This window comes from Triticum aestivum, chromosome 4A, assembly GCF_018294505.1.
Source record: "Triticum aestivum cultivar Chinese Spring chromosome 4A, IWGSC CS RefSeq v2.1, whole genome shotgun sequence".
Taxonomy (NCBI): Eukaryota; Viridiplantae; Streptophyta; class Magnoliopsida; order Poales; family Poaceae; genus Triticum; species Triticum aestivum.
The window spans coordinates 300,024,820-300,042,676 of NC_057803.1; the positions used below are offsets into that span (position 1 = coordinate 300,024,820).

General features: G+C 54.5%; 1 protein-coding gene across 1 annotated transcript in view; it reads left to right on the top strand.

Moving 5' to 3' along the window:
- The first annotated feature begins 457 nt into the window (after positions 1–457).
- LOC123086001 (E3 ubiquitin-protein ligase RNF25) overlaps positions 458–17,857 on the top strand; it is a 36,010-nt gene continuing 18,610 nt past the window's right edge. The window contains exons 1-3 of the mRNA XM_044507700.1: positions 458–760; positions 2,008–2,046; positions 2,899–3,036. Of these exons, the coding sequence (XP_044363635.1) occupies positions 614–760; positions 2,008–2,046; positions 2,899–3,036 (324 nt within the window). The 5' untranslated portion in view covers positions 458–613. The remainder of the gene's footprint in view (positions 761–2,007; positions 2,047–2,898; positions 3,037–17,857) is intronic.

Sequence of the window (17,857 nt, forward strand, 5' to 3'; positions counted from 1 at the left end):
TGCGCTACGACGACGACAACAGGCCACCGCGAGACTTCCACTGTCGTCTCGCCGCAGATTCAACCAGGAATCGCCTCTGCATCGCCGCGGAACCGCCACTCGTCGCGGCTCTGTCTCAACAAGAATGAGGAAGGGAAAATGAGAAGAAGAAATGAGAAAGAGGAGAAGACAACACAGAGAAAAACGGCTACATGCCGTGAAAGCGGGGAGGTGGTTATCGTACGTGCGTCTGGGCGGGCGGCAGTTCCACCGCATGACGAATCTGACAACCGCGCGCTGCGGGTCATGCCGGAGGCCGTTCGGGCAACGCTCTACCACCCGCACACCACACTATGCCTACCTGGCACGGAAGAATCTGGTTGATTGCTGTAAGATTCGCGTAATGTAGCGCGGGTGGACGAAATGCAAACTACTGTATTACACAGCGTTATCATTCGGGTTAAAAAAAGAAGAGCGCACCCACATGTGGCCCCGAGTCCAGAGAACCAGATCACAGATCGCTCTGGCGGCTGGGCCCCTCGTCGCTCGCCGTCCACCTGCTAGATCGTCGTGGGCAGGCGACCTGTGGTCCGCCTGTAGGCGAGAGTGAGGGCGTGGACAACCCCTGGAGGCAATGGCGGCGGAGGTCGAGGAGGAGGTGCGGCTGGAGGTGGAGGCGGTGGCGGCGGTGTACGGAGAAGACTGCCGCGTGTACTGCGACTTCCCTCCCCACCTTGTCGTCCACGTTCGCCCCAACACTGCCGACGACTCCTCGCAGCAGGTTCGCCTTCTCCACATCCCCTCCACATCTAGACCGGCTTCACGGTATCCGATCCCTCCGATTGGTTAGTTATTTGCGATTAACTACATGGCCCGTGCGGTTGATCGATTGTGAAGCAGCTAAGTCTGGAAGTAGTCAGCTGTGGTTAGTGGTGGTCGCGTTGCTGCTTCCGAACCCTAGCACATAGTAGTTTTTTTTTCTTTGGCGATGATAGCATACAGTGTTAGTCCTCTCGTTATTAGTTAAGTTATAAGCTACTAGTTCTCTAAGGATGTTTAGTGCTTATCGCGTTAGTTCTGATCAACTGCTAGGTTCTTAGTTACCGAGTCAGGATGCCTATGACCAGTTGTTATTATGTATGCCATAATCGTTCTAATGCTTCTGTAGAGAAAATGCAGTTCACATAAAAAAATATCCCCTTACAGAGTTATACTTAGTGCAGTGTGCGCAAAAAGCTTAATCGGTTTATTGTTAATAACCTTTTCATGTACTCCTTGATAATTCTTTTTTAAGATGGTAGTATTGTAAGTAGAAATTTAACTGTTTCATCAATGATATTTGCTCTTAATCAATCCAGTAATAATTAGTTTGAGCCAACAACCCATGCTACCACTGTAGTGGTAAGTTCATGTTGATACAGACATTAGGTAGTATTGCATATGATACCGAACGAATACATAACTGCCAGCTGCACCTACATTACTTCCACCTTGGTGCTGGTAAAGTGGTGGTGGCAGGGACGGGGTGTTTTTGGGAGGCCATAGTGGATGCGATCCACAAAGGGATAAATATAGGTTTTTCTAATGGGAAAAATGAAGGGTAAGTATGGGAAATACGGAATAAGGGGAGGTTGTGAGGAGGAAGGGGAGGCAATGGGGTGGCTAGTGAATGCAAAGTGGAAGCGACGTGAAAAGTTGTGGTCCTCGTATGTCAAGTCACAAAGAAGCCCACATTTGTCCTCATATGTATAAATATTTTGGCTCACTTCAATGATATGATAGCCAGTAATTGTCAGCATGTCCATGATTGGGGTTGAACAAATTAGGTTAAAAGCTGTTCTGTCTTCCTACCATGAGCTTTCAAGTGTTAATAATTGTAAGTTGTGGCATTAGTTTGGTTGCACTGTATACTTGATCTTGTTTATATATGAATCCTGTGTTCGCGGCATCCAATTGCAAAATTGTACTGTTGACCAATATCACCTTATCTATTTATTCGTATATTAATATCCGCTTTCTCCTTTTCAGTTCGTGGAACTCTTTCTTGGAATTAAAGCATCCTCCCAGGTATGAACCTGTTATGGGTTACCACCTTTCTAGATTTTGATATATCTCCCATCTAACTTCTTTGTTAATTTGAACTAAAACCACGACACTTATTTTGGAATGGAGGGAGTACCTCTCTATTTTGGGAACAGATCTTCAACTGATTGACTTGCATTGTTTTTCTTTATGTCGTGAATTCGAATAGGTTATATTTCCTTTGTTTCTCTTAGAACCTCGTTTCGTTATTTGCCTTGCTGTATATCCTAAATGTGTGCATCATTACTTGTCAGTCCATTCATTTTTTTTGCTTAGGAATAGCTGTACAATTATTTGGAGTTAAGTTGGCCAGCCATTTGAAAAATTATACACGTGAGTGGTAACTGCTTTTGTACAAGGTACATTATATCCATTTGCACTACTAAATTTCTTGATGACATGCATACATCTTGCTGTTTTGGAAACTGCTCCTTCTTGGGAATAATGCTATATCTTTCCTGAAATGGTTCACTGTATTAATGTCTTGAAATCAGTAAGCCAGTAATAAGGTTGCATTTCATCACATTGAGGCAACATTCTAATTTGTGCTATCGTAAGTTCAGAAGAAGGTGGATGAAACCTGAAGGATCAGCACCTCTTGGTTCAAACAACCTTTCATGTGTGTTATTTATTTTCTGGAGAAACTGCAAAATTTCATTCCAAGGCTGAATGCCTAAATGTTGATATCTAGCATGCTTGTAAATTTACATCATGAATCATTTTTATGCCGCTACCTTTCTCCCAGGATTTTTATCTCCTTAGTAAGTCTACCTGTTCACAATGGTTATGTATTGTCTCAATACTAATTCATTACATTTTATGGCATTGTACTTGTAGTATCCAAAAGAACCACCTCATGTTTATGCTGTGGAAAGTAAGGGCCTCGATGAGAATAGACAGGCATATCTTATTAGCAGTATCCAAGACAAGGCAAAAGAGCTTTCCTACTACCCAATGCTTGTGACTCTGTGTGAGGTATTTCCTTGTTTCTTGCATTCTGTACAGTAGACTAGCAGTGAACGAACAAGACTTGTTCCATATCATAATGTTCAAGAGGACTGCATTTAACTCAGAGTCGAAGTATTTGATAGTCGCATACGTGTTTGGAGTGCCCCATGTGTGTCGGGTCCAGTGTTGGACTGATTGAAATATTCAGTAGTACACACTCACAACATCAGGGAATAGCAATTTTAGAGGTTGATCGTGAGGAATTTCGATGGATTTCAGATACACCTAAAGGCCAGCCAGGAACACTGGCGGCTAGGGTTTACCCAATACAACCAGAATGACCCAAAAGTCTCAAGATCCATGGCTTTATAGCCTTATAGATAGCATAACGCAAATGAAAAGTAGAGGGAGCAAGTGAATAGCTCAGTGGAGCGTACCGGAAATTAAACAAAGATGTCTTGGGGCTTGGCTGCTGTCCGACTGAGGATCGACGTCACTAGCATCCTCTGTTCAGCTCAACATCTGCTGCTGCATGTCGGCATGGAGCCGGCGATCTATGGGGCAGTACAGCCCCTTCGCTGGTTCGGGAAGGGGTGGCGATCGACGCAAAGAGCAAACACAACGAGGGGCGCACGATCTTACCCAGGTTCGGGTCGCCCGGAGGCGTAAAACCCTACCCCCCCCCGCGCGCGCGGCAAGCGATGGGAAGAGAGCAGCTACATGAGTACCTATGCGTGAGGGTTGCCAAGGTTCGAATCCCTACTAATGTTGCCCTGACCCTCCTTTTATAGCTTAAGGGGTAACCACAGTGGCAAAAAGGTCATTACAGGGGTGATTAGACTGAAAACCATGCTATCATACCTAACTCTGCTAGTTGGGACAAAACACATTAAATGCGTCTTTCGGCAAAGTGGTAAGTTGATCAGAAGGACATCAGATGGCAGATGGACGACAATGGACAACTCCCGCCAAAGCGAAACGTTATTTAAACTTAACTGAACTTTGATCAATTGTCGACTCTTCAGAGTCCTCATGGCTGAAAGTGTGGAAACACCTTCTGGATAAAAGTTGTATCTTCCCAGGTTGCTTCGTTCTCGGACAAATTGCAACGTTTGATCAGCCATCTCCCCACAGGGATGCTGATTACCCCTTGATGGCGTGGGATCAGCTATCTTTCCAGAAGTTTCTCAGGCTCCAACATGATAGTTCCATCAGGGTGAAGGAGAGGCAGTTGTATGGGATAGCTTGGGGGCCCCCAATGGTTCATCAACTGATTTGTATGAAAAGTATGGTGTACTTGACTATCTTCTTGTAGGCGGAGCTTGTAAGACACATTGCCAATTTCCGAGAAACCTGAATGGTCTATAATATTTGGAGTGCAATTTCAGACATTTTTGAATACTTAAGGATGTGTGCCTGTAAGACTGGAGTTTTTAATGTACCATGTCGCTTACTTCCAAAGTTCTTAGTCCTCTTCTTATTTGCAAAGTGCTTCACCCCCTCGTGTGCTCTGAGCAAATTGTGTTTGATTTGGGATGCAGTTTGCTCAGAAGTGATAATTGAAGGTAAAATGTCCACACTATCAGTAGGGTAAAGAGCAGCTTCAGCCAGCACGTTTAGAGGCTTGTCGTAGAGAGCTTGAAAAGGTGTCATCTTGATAGCACTGTGGAAACTTGTATTATATACCACCATTCAGCTAATGGGAGCCATCGATGCCATTTCCTTAGTTTCTAAAGTACTATTCTCTTCTGAGTATTCAGTAAATATACTAATTCAGCATTGCTTCTTGCAAAGCTTGAGTTTGAGCTTGATTAGCAAGTTTATAAACTTTCTTGTGGCCAGCGAACCATGGTTCTTTGCATTTATAGCATATTCCTTCTATCCTTGCTTGTTGAATGGCAACTGCTGTCTTAGTAATGACAGGTTTCAGTTCTTCTCACAAAAAGAGGTAATTGCTGAACATATCGTCTCTTTGGTTGTTGGGCATGTTCCATTCTTCTAGCAAGCCAAATTGCTCTTTGCAAGTCTGCAGGCTGGTGACACTGCACATAATGATGTATGCTACCATTCTGTCCGGAGACAAAGCTATTCGAGTAGTAATCATCACACAAAGCTGGATTATCCTTCTCATTAGATTCATCAAGTGCTCAAATTTGAGAATATACTACTAGACACTGGAAGTCTGAGTGAGTGAAAAGCTCTGACATTGTTACATATAGAAAATTCAGAGAATCTGTCACCTATATATATCTGCAAAATCTGCACTAAGGTAAAGTGGCAGCCACAATCCCTGCACCTCTCCACCATTCAATTGCAGCTCCTTTAGAGCATCTCCGACCATAAACATCAAATTAGGCCCCTATGTCCATGGACAGCAGTTGGTCGAGCACCATTTGTCCGCTCGGGCAACGGTACCCCCGTTTCCCCCTCCCCAAATGATATTGGGCAAGCCCTAGGGTGGCCCAATCTTCACAATTTTGAGGCGGAAATGGGGGGAATCTCAAATAGCAGAAAGAAAACAAGAGGAAACACACAAGAACAAGGTTCACAACACAAGTTTACTCAAATCACAAACAAGGAGAGATACGCCTCAAGATCCAACATCAACAAATGTAAAGGTAAAATATGTAGGGTTCTTTTTTTTAGACGATCAGGGGAGGGGAAAACCCCACCCCTAGTTCCATTGCAATAATGAAACCAGAGCAAGTCGATACAATCATGCCAGGCATGTTCCAAAATAAAATTAGGCAGGCAAAACAACTGAAACTGGACAAGAAAATAAACTGGGAGTGGCAGCTAGAGGGGGTCCCAGCGAGAACAAAAACCACAAGGACTGCGTGCAGACAGTGTTTTTCACTATCTCCCTCTGATTACATCACGACTTCCAACAGCGATTCCGTGGACTTCAGTGGTGACGCCTTCTTGATCCTCATCATCGGAGCAGCTCCGTGTGAGGGAGACCACACTCCCACCCCAATAACAGAGATAGGGCTCAGGATGGAGTGCTTCCGAGTCAGCTTGCCGCCAGTTGGAGAAACTTTTTTTCGAGAAAACGCAAAAGACCTTTGCGTTTCATTCCATTGAAAAGAAAGAGAGATCCAGCCTCCTAGGAGGTGAGTTTTACAATGTCATGGGCTGTTCAATGCACGTCCCAGGAGGTGGGCAGAACAACCCTTAGCCCCTGGGCTCCGGCACTGGCCCAACAGCGGGCCTCTTCTTTGATTCTATCTACTAGCAAATCAATCGAGGGTGTCGCATTGTCAAAGACGCACTCGTTCCTATGTTTCCAGATCATCCATGGGACGAGCAAGGCGATGGACCTGAGGGCCTTGCGATGCGTCGTCGGTGTTTGCTCGTTCGCTCGCAGCCACCATGCCATGACAGTGGGCTCCTGGACCGGCGCCTGGGTTGGCATGCGCAGCCAAGTCAGGGTGGCATGCCATGTTTGGCGAGCGAAGGGGCAGGTCAGGAGTAGGTGCTGGATGGATTCTGCTGCTTGATCACATAGGGGGCACCTTGGGTGATGTTGCAGGCCACGTCGGGCTAATCTTTCCGCCGTCCAGCATCGATCTTGGTTAGCCAACCAGTGGAAGAATTTGACACGTGGCGACGCCCAGGTTTTCCAGACGAGCTTCCAGGAAGTGCATCGCGTTGAGCCTTCGAAGGTGGCCGTGTAGCATGACTGAGCCGAGTAGGTGCCGTTGGCCGTCCATCTCCAGAGCAGCCGGTCTAGGTCGTTCGACAGGGGGATGCTGTTGACGGTCTGCCAAATTGTCAGGTATTGACCTATCTCGTGGAGGCCGAGGGTTCCCTGGATGTCACGCGCCCAAGCGTTCTGGGCCAGCCCTTCCGCCACCGTCCTCGACTTCCGTCGCCTTTTTGGGATGCACTGGTGGAGCAGAGGGGCGATTTCGTCGATGGACTTCCCATTAATCCAGCGATCCTCCCAAAACAGGGCCAGCCGACCGTCCCTGACTGTCATGGTTGTGGATGCAAAGAAGAGGGCGCGCTCCTCATGTGAGAACTGAAGGTCAAGTCCCTGCCAGGCGCGATCTGTGTCCACGTGAGCAAACCATTGCCAGCGCAGCCGGAGCGCGAGCCCGGTGCGCTCCAGGTCATGCACCCCAAGACCTCCATACTCGATGGGGCGGCATACATGTCGCCAATTGACATGGCAGTGTCCACCGTTGGCAACAGCGTGTCCAGCCCACAGGAAGCCCCTCTGGATCTTCTCAAGCTGCTTAAGCGTCTTCTTTTTTTGGGGGGGGGGGCAAGTGCAAGCATTTGGTGAACGGGGATGGCATTAAGCACCAACTTGACCAGGGCGAGGCGTCCAGCCTTGTTCATGAGCCATGCCTTCCAAGTGGGTAGCATGGCAGCCAAGGAGTCGACTAGGGGCTGCAGTTGGGCGGCCGTGGGGCGACGCGTCGTTAGCGGGATACCAAGGTAGGTAACAGGGAGTTGCACTACCGGGCACCCAAGCTGGGCGAGCACCATGTTTGCAGCAAGATCCCCGTGAAGGACAGTGGCAGAACTCTTGGCGTAGTTCACCTGTAGCCCACTTGTCTCCCCAAACAGGGTCAGGATCCCCTTGATTGTGGCCACATCTCCTGGCGTAGCATGGCAAAACAGCATGACGTCGTCGGCGTACAAGGAGATCGCCGGGATGTGGCGACGAGGGTGTAGCTGCTGTAGGATGCCAAGGTCGGTGGCGCGGCGCATCAGTCTGCCAAGGATGTCCACCGCAAGTACAAACAGTTGCGGGGACACGGGGTCGCCTTGGCGCAGCCCGCAGCGATGCCAGATCGGCGGACCAGGCTCGCCGTTAAGAAGGATGCGGGTGCTGGACGTCGATAGCAGTATTGCGAGCCACTCTCGGAATCGGTCTCCGAATCCGTACTGGCGCAGTACCTCGAAGAGGAAAGGCCAGGATGGGGAGTCGAAGGCACGCGTGAGGTCGAGCTTGAGCATGATCCGCGGGGCTCGAAGTTGGTGCAACATCTTAAGTGATTGCCTGACGAGGATGAAGTTGTCGTGGAGACTGCGGCTGGCGATGAACGCGTTCTGGTTACGACTAACCAGGCTGTCCAACCTTGGGGCAAGACGTAGCGATAGAACCTTGGCGAAGATTTTGGCCACAAGATGTATCAAGCATATCGGCCGGTAGTCGCGAAGCTGGTGTGCGTCGGCGCGTTTGGGCAGCAGGGTCATGAGGGCCTGGTTGAGCCTGTAGAATCCGCAGCCTCTTAGCTCGTACAGCTGCTGGAAGACGTCCATGATGTCGTGCCTTATGATGCCCCAGCAAGCATGGAGGAATTCCGCGGTGAACCTGTGCGGCCCCGGAGCTTTGTTGGCGGGGAGGCGTTTGACAGCGTCCCAGACCTCCTCCACGGTGAAAGGCTCATCGAGGCTCGCGAGATCACTTGGGTCAATTAGCTGTTCCAGGTCCATGGTGACGTTACGCTGAGCGGCCGTGCCCAAGATGTCGTCAAAGTGCTCGAACGCCGCCCGCGCCATCTCGTCATGATCGGTGAGCACTTGCCCGTCCACGGTCAGGCTGAAGATCCGGTTCTTCTGTCGACGGTAGGAGCACTGTCGGTGGAAGAAGCCGGTGTTGGCGTCGCCTTCCTTGAGCGTGGCAATGCGCGCGCGCTGTCGGGCGATGGTGCGCTCCAGGGACGCGAGTCCGAGATACGTGAATTTTAGCTGCTTCCGAAGCAAATCTTCCGGTGCGCTGAGCACGCGCGTCTCCTGGGCCTTGTCAAAGCGTGCAATGAGCTCACGTGAGATGGCCAACCTATCCTGAATGTTGCCCGTTGACTTGGCACCCCAGCTAGTGGGGCTGCGAGCCGTGGTTTGCATGCGTATCATGAGGCGGCGGAATGGGTCCGGGTCATGCACCGAGCCCCATGCCGCAGCCACCGTGTCGTGGAACCCGTCAAGGCGCAGCCAAAAGGCCTCAAAGTGGAAACGTCGGTGCGCCGTGGGCATGGGGGAGCAGTCCAGTAGGAGCGGGCAGTGGTCCGACACGACGGACGCGAGGCAACGGAGGTGACACTCGCCGTTTGCCTCCTCCCAGTCCGTAGTGCAAAGCACGCGATCCAACTGCACCAAGGTAGGCGGGGACTGCTCATTCGACCACGTGAAACGGCGTCCGTTGAGGTAGATTTCCTTCAACGCGAGCTTGTTAACAAGGCGGCGAAATTTGCCCATCATGCGCCAGTTCAGGTTGCCGTTATTTTTGTCCTCATCGCGGAGGATCAAGTTGAAATCGCCGCATAGCATCCATGGTCCGGGGCAGGCCGCACGTATCTTCCGGATCTCTTGTAGAAACGCGATCTTGTCAGCGTCCGCTTGGGGGCCGTAGACAACCGACATCCACCAGGGCACACCAATGGTCGTGGTCACCTTGGCCGTGAGAGCATTTGTGGTGAACAATGGGTCCGTGATGCTCACCGCCCTGCTCTTCCATGCCAGGAGGATGCCACCGCGCGTCCCATGCGCAGGTAGGTAAGTGTAGTCGTCAAACTCCGAGCCAAGGGTGTCCAAAACAACACGCGAACAAAGTAACTCCATCTTTGTTTCCTGCAGACATACAATGGACGCGGCGGTGGTGTCGAGCAGCGAGCAGATGGCAAAGCGTCGGGCCCTCGTGTTTAGGCCGCGCACATTCCACACAGCAACCTTAAGGCCGTGATCCATGAACAATGGATCGACTGGCGAGGTGCAAGGCCATCCTAGTGCACGTGCGCCTCCTCGACATGCGCCTGCATCGGCGTGGTGGTCATGCATGTCGGGATCTCGCGGTCGACCAGAGAAGCGAAGGCCTTGATCACTGTGAGCGGGATCGGCGTCGCGAACATGCCCTTGTAGGCGGTCATCTTAGCAGAGGTGATTCTTTGGTGCAGCCCGACAATCCCGAGTGTGCGCAGGACCTGGACTTGTGCGCGCCTCTCAGCGGTGGGCGGTGCCGCCGTCGAGGAGTTGGTCGAAGCCGAGCGGCCGCGGCGTGGCGCGAAGTTCAGGGGACGGCGCAGCTTCCTCCCTGGGGTTGGCAGAGCAGCGGAGATGTGCTTGGCGGCGGCGGCCAGGAACTCGCCCGGCGTGAGGGTCCGTGGAGCCGAATCACGAGCGCGAGGTCGTCGCATGGTAATGGGCGGAGAGGCAAATCATCCCGGAAGCCGAAAGGCTTGGGCCCTGGCGCGCACTAGCTAGCGTGCGGGGCTCGGCCTCGGGCCTGGTCGGCGTGGAGGTGGGCTGGGCCTGGGGTCGTTGCAGGATTACGGTCTGCGGGGCGGGTGGGCCTGCGTCCTTGTCTGGAGAGCGGGACGAGGCGAGGCGCTCTTCCCCGCCCTCGTTGGCGCACGCGAGGGGACCAGGGGGTCGGTCGGCTTGGGCAGCAATGCCTGCGTCGTTGTGGTCGGCTTGGGCGGCAATGCCTGCGTTAGTGTTGGCATCACCCGCGGCAGGGATAGCCTGATCCGCCGCAGGGGTAGATGTGGGTGCAAGAACTCTTTGCCCCGACAAGCAGGCGGACCCCGGCTGTCAGTCTGGCACCTCGCTCAGACCGGGCAGATCCCGACAACCCCTCAGATCATGCGAGCCGCAAATGGCCTCTGCAGAATCATCGCCAGGACCATGGGGCCTTGGTTGGGGTGGGACTTCCTGTATATCCAGCGGGTTTGCGGCCAGTGGCGGGGCGCCAGTTGTCCCTGTAAGCGGCTCCGTACCCAAAGCAGATGCGGACGCGCCTAGCGTGGGGCCGCCGCCAGCTTGCTCCGCCTGCACGGCCCTGGACTCCCCAGCCGCCTCATCAGCTTTGTCCCCAGCCAAAGTGTGTCTTGGCCTACGTTTGCCCCTTCCTTTTCTGGCTCGGCGACGTCAATTGGTGGGGCCAGACTGATCCCGTGGACCCGGCTGACCTGGCCATGGCGCCATGGAGCGTCTTCCAGCCAGTACGGGCGGTGGCGCCGCTGAAGTTTGGGGCGCCGGCCATGTCTGGTCGACAGCCACCCATCGGCCCGCGCGGCGCGGTTTCCGGCGCGCCACCCAGAGGAGTCCACAACCATGCCGTCGGCGCGTCCTGAAGGCCGTGCCTCGGTGCGTCGGCGCTTGCGGCCGCGGCGGCGTGCGCGCCCAGCGCCGTGACGACGTCCCTGGTCGTTCCCGTCGTGCGCACCATCTGCGCCAGGTCCGCCTCGCGGCTGGGCGGGCGGTTGTGGGGCTCTGCCCCTCTTTGCGCGAGACAAGGCGATGGAGATGGGGTAGGTGAGGGCCTGATGGTGGGTGCCTCGGAGCTCAAGCGTGCCAGGATCTGTTCCACAATTTCCAGGATGGTGGCGCGGCGTATGCTGGCCGGGTCGTGGGTGCGCCCGGCCAACCGGAACACAGCCATGCCCGCCCTGGAACGGGTGCTGGGGTGGAGGCGCTCGATCCATCAACTCTCCTCGAGTATGTGCTCAGCGGTCGAGAGGTGCCACGCCTGAGCGGGGATGCCACGGAGCTCAAGCTTAACGTGGTACTCGAACTCGCTTGCGCCCGCGTGGGCGAGCTTGCTCCAAGGGCGGACGGAGAGGGAGAATCGCGGTGATCTGATGAAGTGGTCGCCGTTGAGACGACGCATGGTGGTGCGCGAGTAGAAAAGGATCAAGAAGTCCTCCGGGTGATGGGCATGGACCGTGAAGTCACCATCAGCGAGCTCGAGAGAGTTGAGGAGCAGGTCAGCGACCTCTGCAGCGGAAACTTGTGGGCGGTTTCCGGTGATGGAAGCCACCATTGCGCGTGACAGAACCTCCTCCGCCTCCTTCATCTCGACAGAGTGTGCCATGATGACCCTCACCGGCTCGACCGCGGGAGCCAATGGTGCGGCCACCACCGGGGCCGCGGGGGGGGGGGGGGGGGGGGGTGGGGTGGCGGCGGGGCCTGGGGAGCGCGCGTCCCGGCAGCGGGGCCGCTGCGTCCGGGAGAGGCGCGTGCTTGCCGTGCGGCTTGCCTTGCAGCTTCCCGGCGGCCGGACAGAAGGCAACGACGACACCTGACCGCATTGGTGCAGTCGCGCACGCGGTGATGATGATCCAGGCAGCGGAAGCAGAGGCCCGCCGCTTCCTCTGGGGATGGGCTGCGTCGCCGGGGCCGCAGGGAGTTGGGCGCGTCGTCTTGGCGGGGGCGGCGGCGGCGATTCCGGCGTCGCGGCCGCTGGAAGCCGTCCGCATCCACCTGGACGCCACCCGGGGCACGGTGCACCTCGGAGCGGGGGCCGAGACGGCTCGCGGCAGGTTGCCGTGGAGCGGCGACGGCCGGTTGCCGTGAGTCTGCGACGGCGGCAGGGGCTGGAAGCGCGAGCGGCCTGGAGGTGACCGGCGGCGTGCGTGCGACGTCGCTGTACGAGCGCGTCGAGGACTCGCCCTCTGAGTCGAACCAGCGGTCACCGGAAGACACGCGGTTGTCGGAGAGGGTCACTCGGGGCTCGGCAGGGTCAGCACTGGGGGTCACCATGGCTGGGGGGCAGGAGAGAGGAGGGTCACCAGCGGGGATTCACCGGCGACGGGGCTAGAAGGCTGGTGGGCTTGGAGGAGCGGGGTGGGAGGGGAGCGGAGAGAGCCATCTAAACTGACAGTTGTGCTGTCTAGTTGGAGAAACTGGCTCTTCATCGTCAGTTAGGCTGAGATCACCCAGGTCATCAGGCGCGTCCTGGGAACTTAGCCACTTCCTATCAGCAGGGGTTGCTTGAGGAACTCCAGTAGATATGCCCAGGTCATCAGGCGCGTCCAGGGAACTTAGCCACTTCCTATCAACAGAGGTTGCTTGAGGAACTCCAGTAGATATGCTAGGAAAGCTTCCATGTATTCCTTCAGTTGTGCCGACACCAAGATCAGCCATGATCTGAGTGTTTTTAGTATCCTCCACCAAATCTGTTTGATACTAATCCAAGAGAGAATCAAAATCATGTTGTTTCTATATTTCCAGACACACCAAAGAACAACAACATTGACCGTGTTTAGAACTAGGCGTTTCTTGTTAGAAGAACAAAGTTCAAAAAGGCACGCGGAAGCGAGCGATTATGTGCGCAAAAGCGTGGGGCGTTGGCCCAACGCCTCGCATAGGCCATATGCGCTCGGAAAGGCGTGGGGCGCGACTAGGCGGAGCGCCTTTTCTATTCTACACGATAGGCGCGTGGATACTGAGCTTAAGCGCACGCGGTGCTGCACAAAGGCAAGGGAGGGAACAACCGAAGTTGTAGAAAAGCAGCGGCACGTTGCACAAAGGCGAGGGAGGGAGCAGCCCAAATTGAAGGAAAGCAGCGGCACGGGCGGCAGGAGAGAGGGAACACACCAAAGTTAGACATCGCGTGTTAGGGTTAGGTCTAGGTGCTCTCCTCGCGCTGCTGGATCTCAGCTCACGTTGCAGCCGACTGCAGGACTTGCGCCACTGGATCTCCTTCTCCTCCAAGCGCCAGCCACCTCGAGCTCCTTCTCCCCCCGCTGCCAGCAACATCGAGTTCCATCTCGGCCTTGCGTCCCTGACTAGGTGATCCTTTGATTCCTCCTTTCCCGATTTCTTCCTCGAGCCCCCTTGTTCTCTGCGAGGGCTGGTGCTCTGTTGCTGTTGGTGATATTCTTCTGCCGCTGTTGGGGCTTGGGGCTGGTGCTCTGCTGATGCTGGGGCCTGGGGTTGGTGCTCTGTTGTTGGGTGCCGATGCACTTTTTTGCACTTACTGCTCAAATTATGCTCATGTGTGCTGCTATTAGAGTTGGTACTAGTATAGAGTAGTGTTAGTACTTGGTACGCTGTTGTTGCTGTTGTTAGTGTTAGCACTATTTTATACCTCCAGGTTACATTCTAGCACTATTTTAGATAGCAAATTGCTCTTTGTTGCCCATCTTCGTACAATTGTGCAGGAAATGCCTAATCGCGCCTAAGCTAGAAAAGCGCAAGTAGGTGGCCGAACACATAATTAACGCTCAACGCTTTTTTGAACTTTGGTTAGAAACCCACAATCTAGCTACTGACTCATAATTGGCGCCCACTGGCTTTTTGAAGAAACTTTGCACAACCTCCCAGATAGCAGAGGAAACCACACAATCAAAGAATAAATGGGTGGTATTTTCATCACAGGCACAAAAGAGACATTCTCTACCTTTGTCTATATGTCTTTTGAGCAAATTGTTTTTAGTCATTAATTTATTATGTCCTAGCAGCTAGAGAAAAATATGAATCCTAGGAGGGACAGACAGCTTCCAAACCGCAGGAATGTAAACTCTCTGCACACCCCAGAAATTAATAACCGAGTAGAGAGAGCTAGTAGAATAAACACCATTATTCTCCAATTGCCAGATCAAGGCATTTAAATCACCAGAGAAAGTAATGCTCTTAGCTATTTCTAACAATTCATGCCACTTCTGTCGGAATCGGGGCTCCGGGACCCAAGGAATGGTTCGAACACTGGGGTGTGTGCGAAGAGCTCCTCTAAGCTACGACTCGCTGCTCACTGCCTCACGGCGATGCTTCGGCATGCTCGAGCGAGAGGAAAGAAAGGCGGAACACGATGATTTACCCAAGTTCGGGCCACCTTGCGGTGTAAGACCATACTCATGCTTTGTGTGGATTGCCTCGCGAGGGAGGATGAATATGAACTAGTACAAGGATGAACTGCCTCGGGAGGGCTCAGAACTCGACCTCTCTCTACGATGCAGACTAGCCTATATTTATACCGGCCCTGGTCCTCTTCCTCCGAAGGCTCTTGGCGGGAAAGGATGCCACAACGGCCAATTTTGAAAGGGGACAGGAGTACAGTTTATCCTGGCAAAAGCAGTCTCCACCCGCTAAAGCTTCTGGGCATGACACGTCGGTGGGCTCGGTGATGACCTCCGTCCTGGCGAGCCTGCGGTCTTGGTCTTCTAGCACTGGAATGGCAACCTTTGGGGATTGCTTCGAGAACCCGCGTGCTGTCCTTGTTCCCTTAGCACCAAAGAGGAAAGCGTCCTTGTCTGCGCTCGCCGGCGCCCTCTTGGCTTCGCTCGTTGTGGCTCGCGTCACCCACATGCATCGCGAGGCGGGGTGGCTAGCCTAGAGATGTCCGCCCCGCGAGGGGCCTCGGGAGGCCGCCCCTCGTGAAGCCCTCGGGGGCACCAGACGACCCTTGCGGACGCTTCGGGGGCCCTCTCGAGGGCCTTGCTCGTGAAGTCTTGAAGTTGGGCCTCGCCGGGCCTTCTGATGGCGCCACGTGACGGGCCGCAGGCAGACGGGCCTGGGTACCCCTAGTCCCACGGGCCCGACAGTAGCCCCTGGGCCCGCGGTGCGCACGACCCCGCTCGCAATGGAGAAGAAGGGGGGGGGGGCGAAGCGACACGGGCCAGGCTTGACGCGTGGCGCACGACGGGGCGTGGGACGCCCCCACTTCCCCACGATGCCTCGGCATCCGTCCAGGCTGACATAAAGCTGACCATGCGGGTCGTGCGGCCGCTAGTACCTTATTGCGCGCCCGTTCACTGCTCCTTCCTTCTCAAGATAGCTTGCGTCCTGCCCGTCGGATCTTGTGTTGCCCTTGTTCCGCCGCGCTGCCATGTCACCCCCGAACAAGAGGAGCAAGGCCACAGCGGCGGTGGCCCGCCGAGCGGGGCCGGAACCCACCCTGGGTCGGTCCACGACGCTTGACCGCTAGGTCCTCCCGATGATCGTGGCCAATTCCAACGAGTGGAAGGCGATGAAGATTTGGCCCGCTTCGCGGCCTTCCATCGAGCTGGAGGCCACCACCATCGCCATTCATCTCGATGCTCTCTTCTCCGGCTTGCTGCCCACATTCTTGGATTTCTTCAATGTCGTGCTTTCGCATTATCAGGTTCATGTGTTGCACCTTGACCTGAAATTTGTTCTCCTCCTTTCCGCCTTCGCATTCCTATGCGAGGCCTTTGTGGGCGTCGCCCTCTTAGTGGCACTGCTTCGCCACTTCTTCTGACTGCGGCTAACTGCCGATACATAGCACTCCGGGTGCGTGTCGCTCTGTGCCGTGAGCGGGACGGCGGGCGAAGGCATCAACATGGAGATCCGCCCCGAGGCGGGGGGCTTCTAGAGGCAATGGGTGTACGTCGACGCGGCCCGGCAGAGGCGAGCTCCGGGTGGAGACACGAGGGGCTCGTCGACCCGAGGCTATCGCGGGTCACGGCGAGGATGGCTGACCTGAGGGCGGCGAATTGCCCCCTCCAGCGCCATTCCCGCCCCATGTGGGCCTTCATTGGCCCCAAAGATGCAATGAGGCTCCAGACGGGCTGCCTGCCCCTTGACGTGCTGAGTGGGATACTCCAAATCTTGACCAGTGGAGAGGCAAGCGCGCTTCCCTGAAAGGGCTCCCTCTGTACAATTACACGAGCATGGAGGACTTAGTCGGGAGGATGCCGCGCTTCGATCAGTGGGGGCTGCTCCCTGAGGGCCACGAGGGGCCTCGGGACAACCCCTTTCTAGTGGTCCTAGGCCCCGGGGGCTTCGTGGGCGAGGCGTCCTAGGCGGCGACTATGGAGGGACGCGTCGACTTGCCTCCCCGTGCCGTCCTGCAACACGCTCGTACGCCAGCGAACGCCGGCGGTGCCGTCCAGTCCGGGGGCGCAGCCACTGCTTCAAGCGTGGCGAGTCGCGTGCAGAACCCCAGGGCGACGATCCCCGGGCCGCATGCCTCCGGGAAAAGGGTCCGGCCTGAGAGCGGCCCCGGCGCGCTGCCGCAGGCCCTGAAGAAGAGAAAGTGGGTCGCCATGGACGAGTAAGCGCCAGCCCTTTTTCTTTACGCGCAACAAGCATCCCTAAGCTCTTCCCCCTCGCAAGTCTTCTCCAGGCGAAGAGACGGGTGCGCCTTCGAGCCGGACGGCCGCCTCCCCGTCGCTAGCCGCGACCACGAGTCGTGACGAGGGCATGACTCGTGAGGCGGGGGCCCTCACGAGGGCCTTGCTCGTGAAGTCTTGAAGCTGGGCCTCGCCAGGCCTTTTGATGGCGCCACGCGACGGGCCGCAGGCAGACGGGCTTGGGTACCCCTAGTCCCACGGGCCTGACAACTTCTCCATCATCTGGGGAGTAAAGGACCTTCTAAAGGTAATTCTAAGGTTGTCCCAATCCCACACAGTTTTGATACTAACATTCTTCTCCATGCAAATGAGGTAAAGATCCCAGTATTGGACATCAAGGGGAGCTGTACCAATCCAAGTATCTTCCCAGAACCTAATTTTAACCCCACCCCCACCATCCATCTATAACCAAACTTGATGGCTTTGATTACATATGTGACCCCTTTTCCTTTCCAGAAGGTGAAAGCATTGGAGGAGCTCATCAAAACGTTTGGGGAGGTATTTGAGTATTTGTCATCAATTACTTGTTCCAGAGTTACCCACCCCCATGGATATATCTCTTAATCTAGGAGCCTAGGAGACACATATTCACTTTAAAGTTTGGGATCCCTAAACCCCCAAATTCCTTTTTCATGCAAATCATCCCCAATTGGCTAGGTAAGCTTCTTGTTCCCCTCAAAATCACTCCACAGGCAATAGGTAGGGTTCTTCCCAAATCTCTAAGTGAGATGAGGGTCTTGAGATAGTCTTCTCAAATCCAAAGGATATGGAGGTTGTGATCCTCTAGGACACTCAAGATCTAGTTTTGCTTTGCTAACCTAGAAAATGGGAGAGGTACGAAATATATAGGTGCTTGAGGTAGGGGAGGAAGTTTCCCGATCATTGCTCGCATGCAAGCACATGCGCACGGGGTAAAGGGGGCGTGGGCACGGGGTGTCTAGAGAGTTAGCGAGGTGCGCACGAGATGTCTAGAGAGTTTCTGGGTTAGCCGGTGCACATAGGGGTGCAGGGCTCTGCGG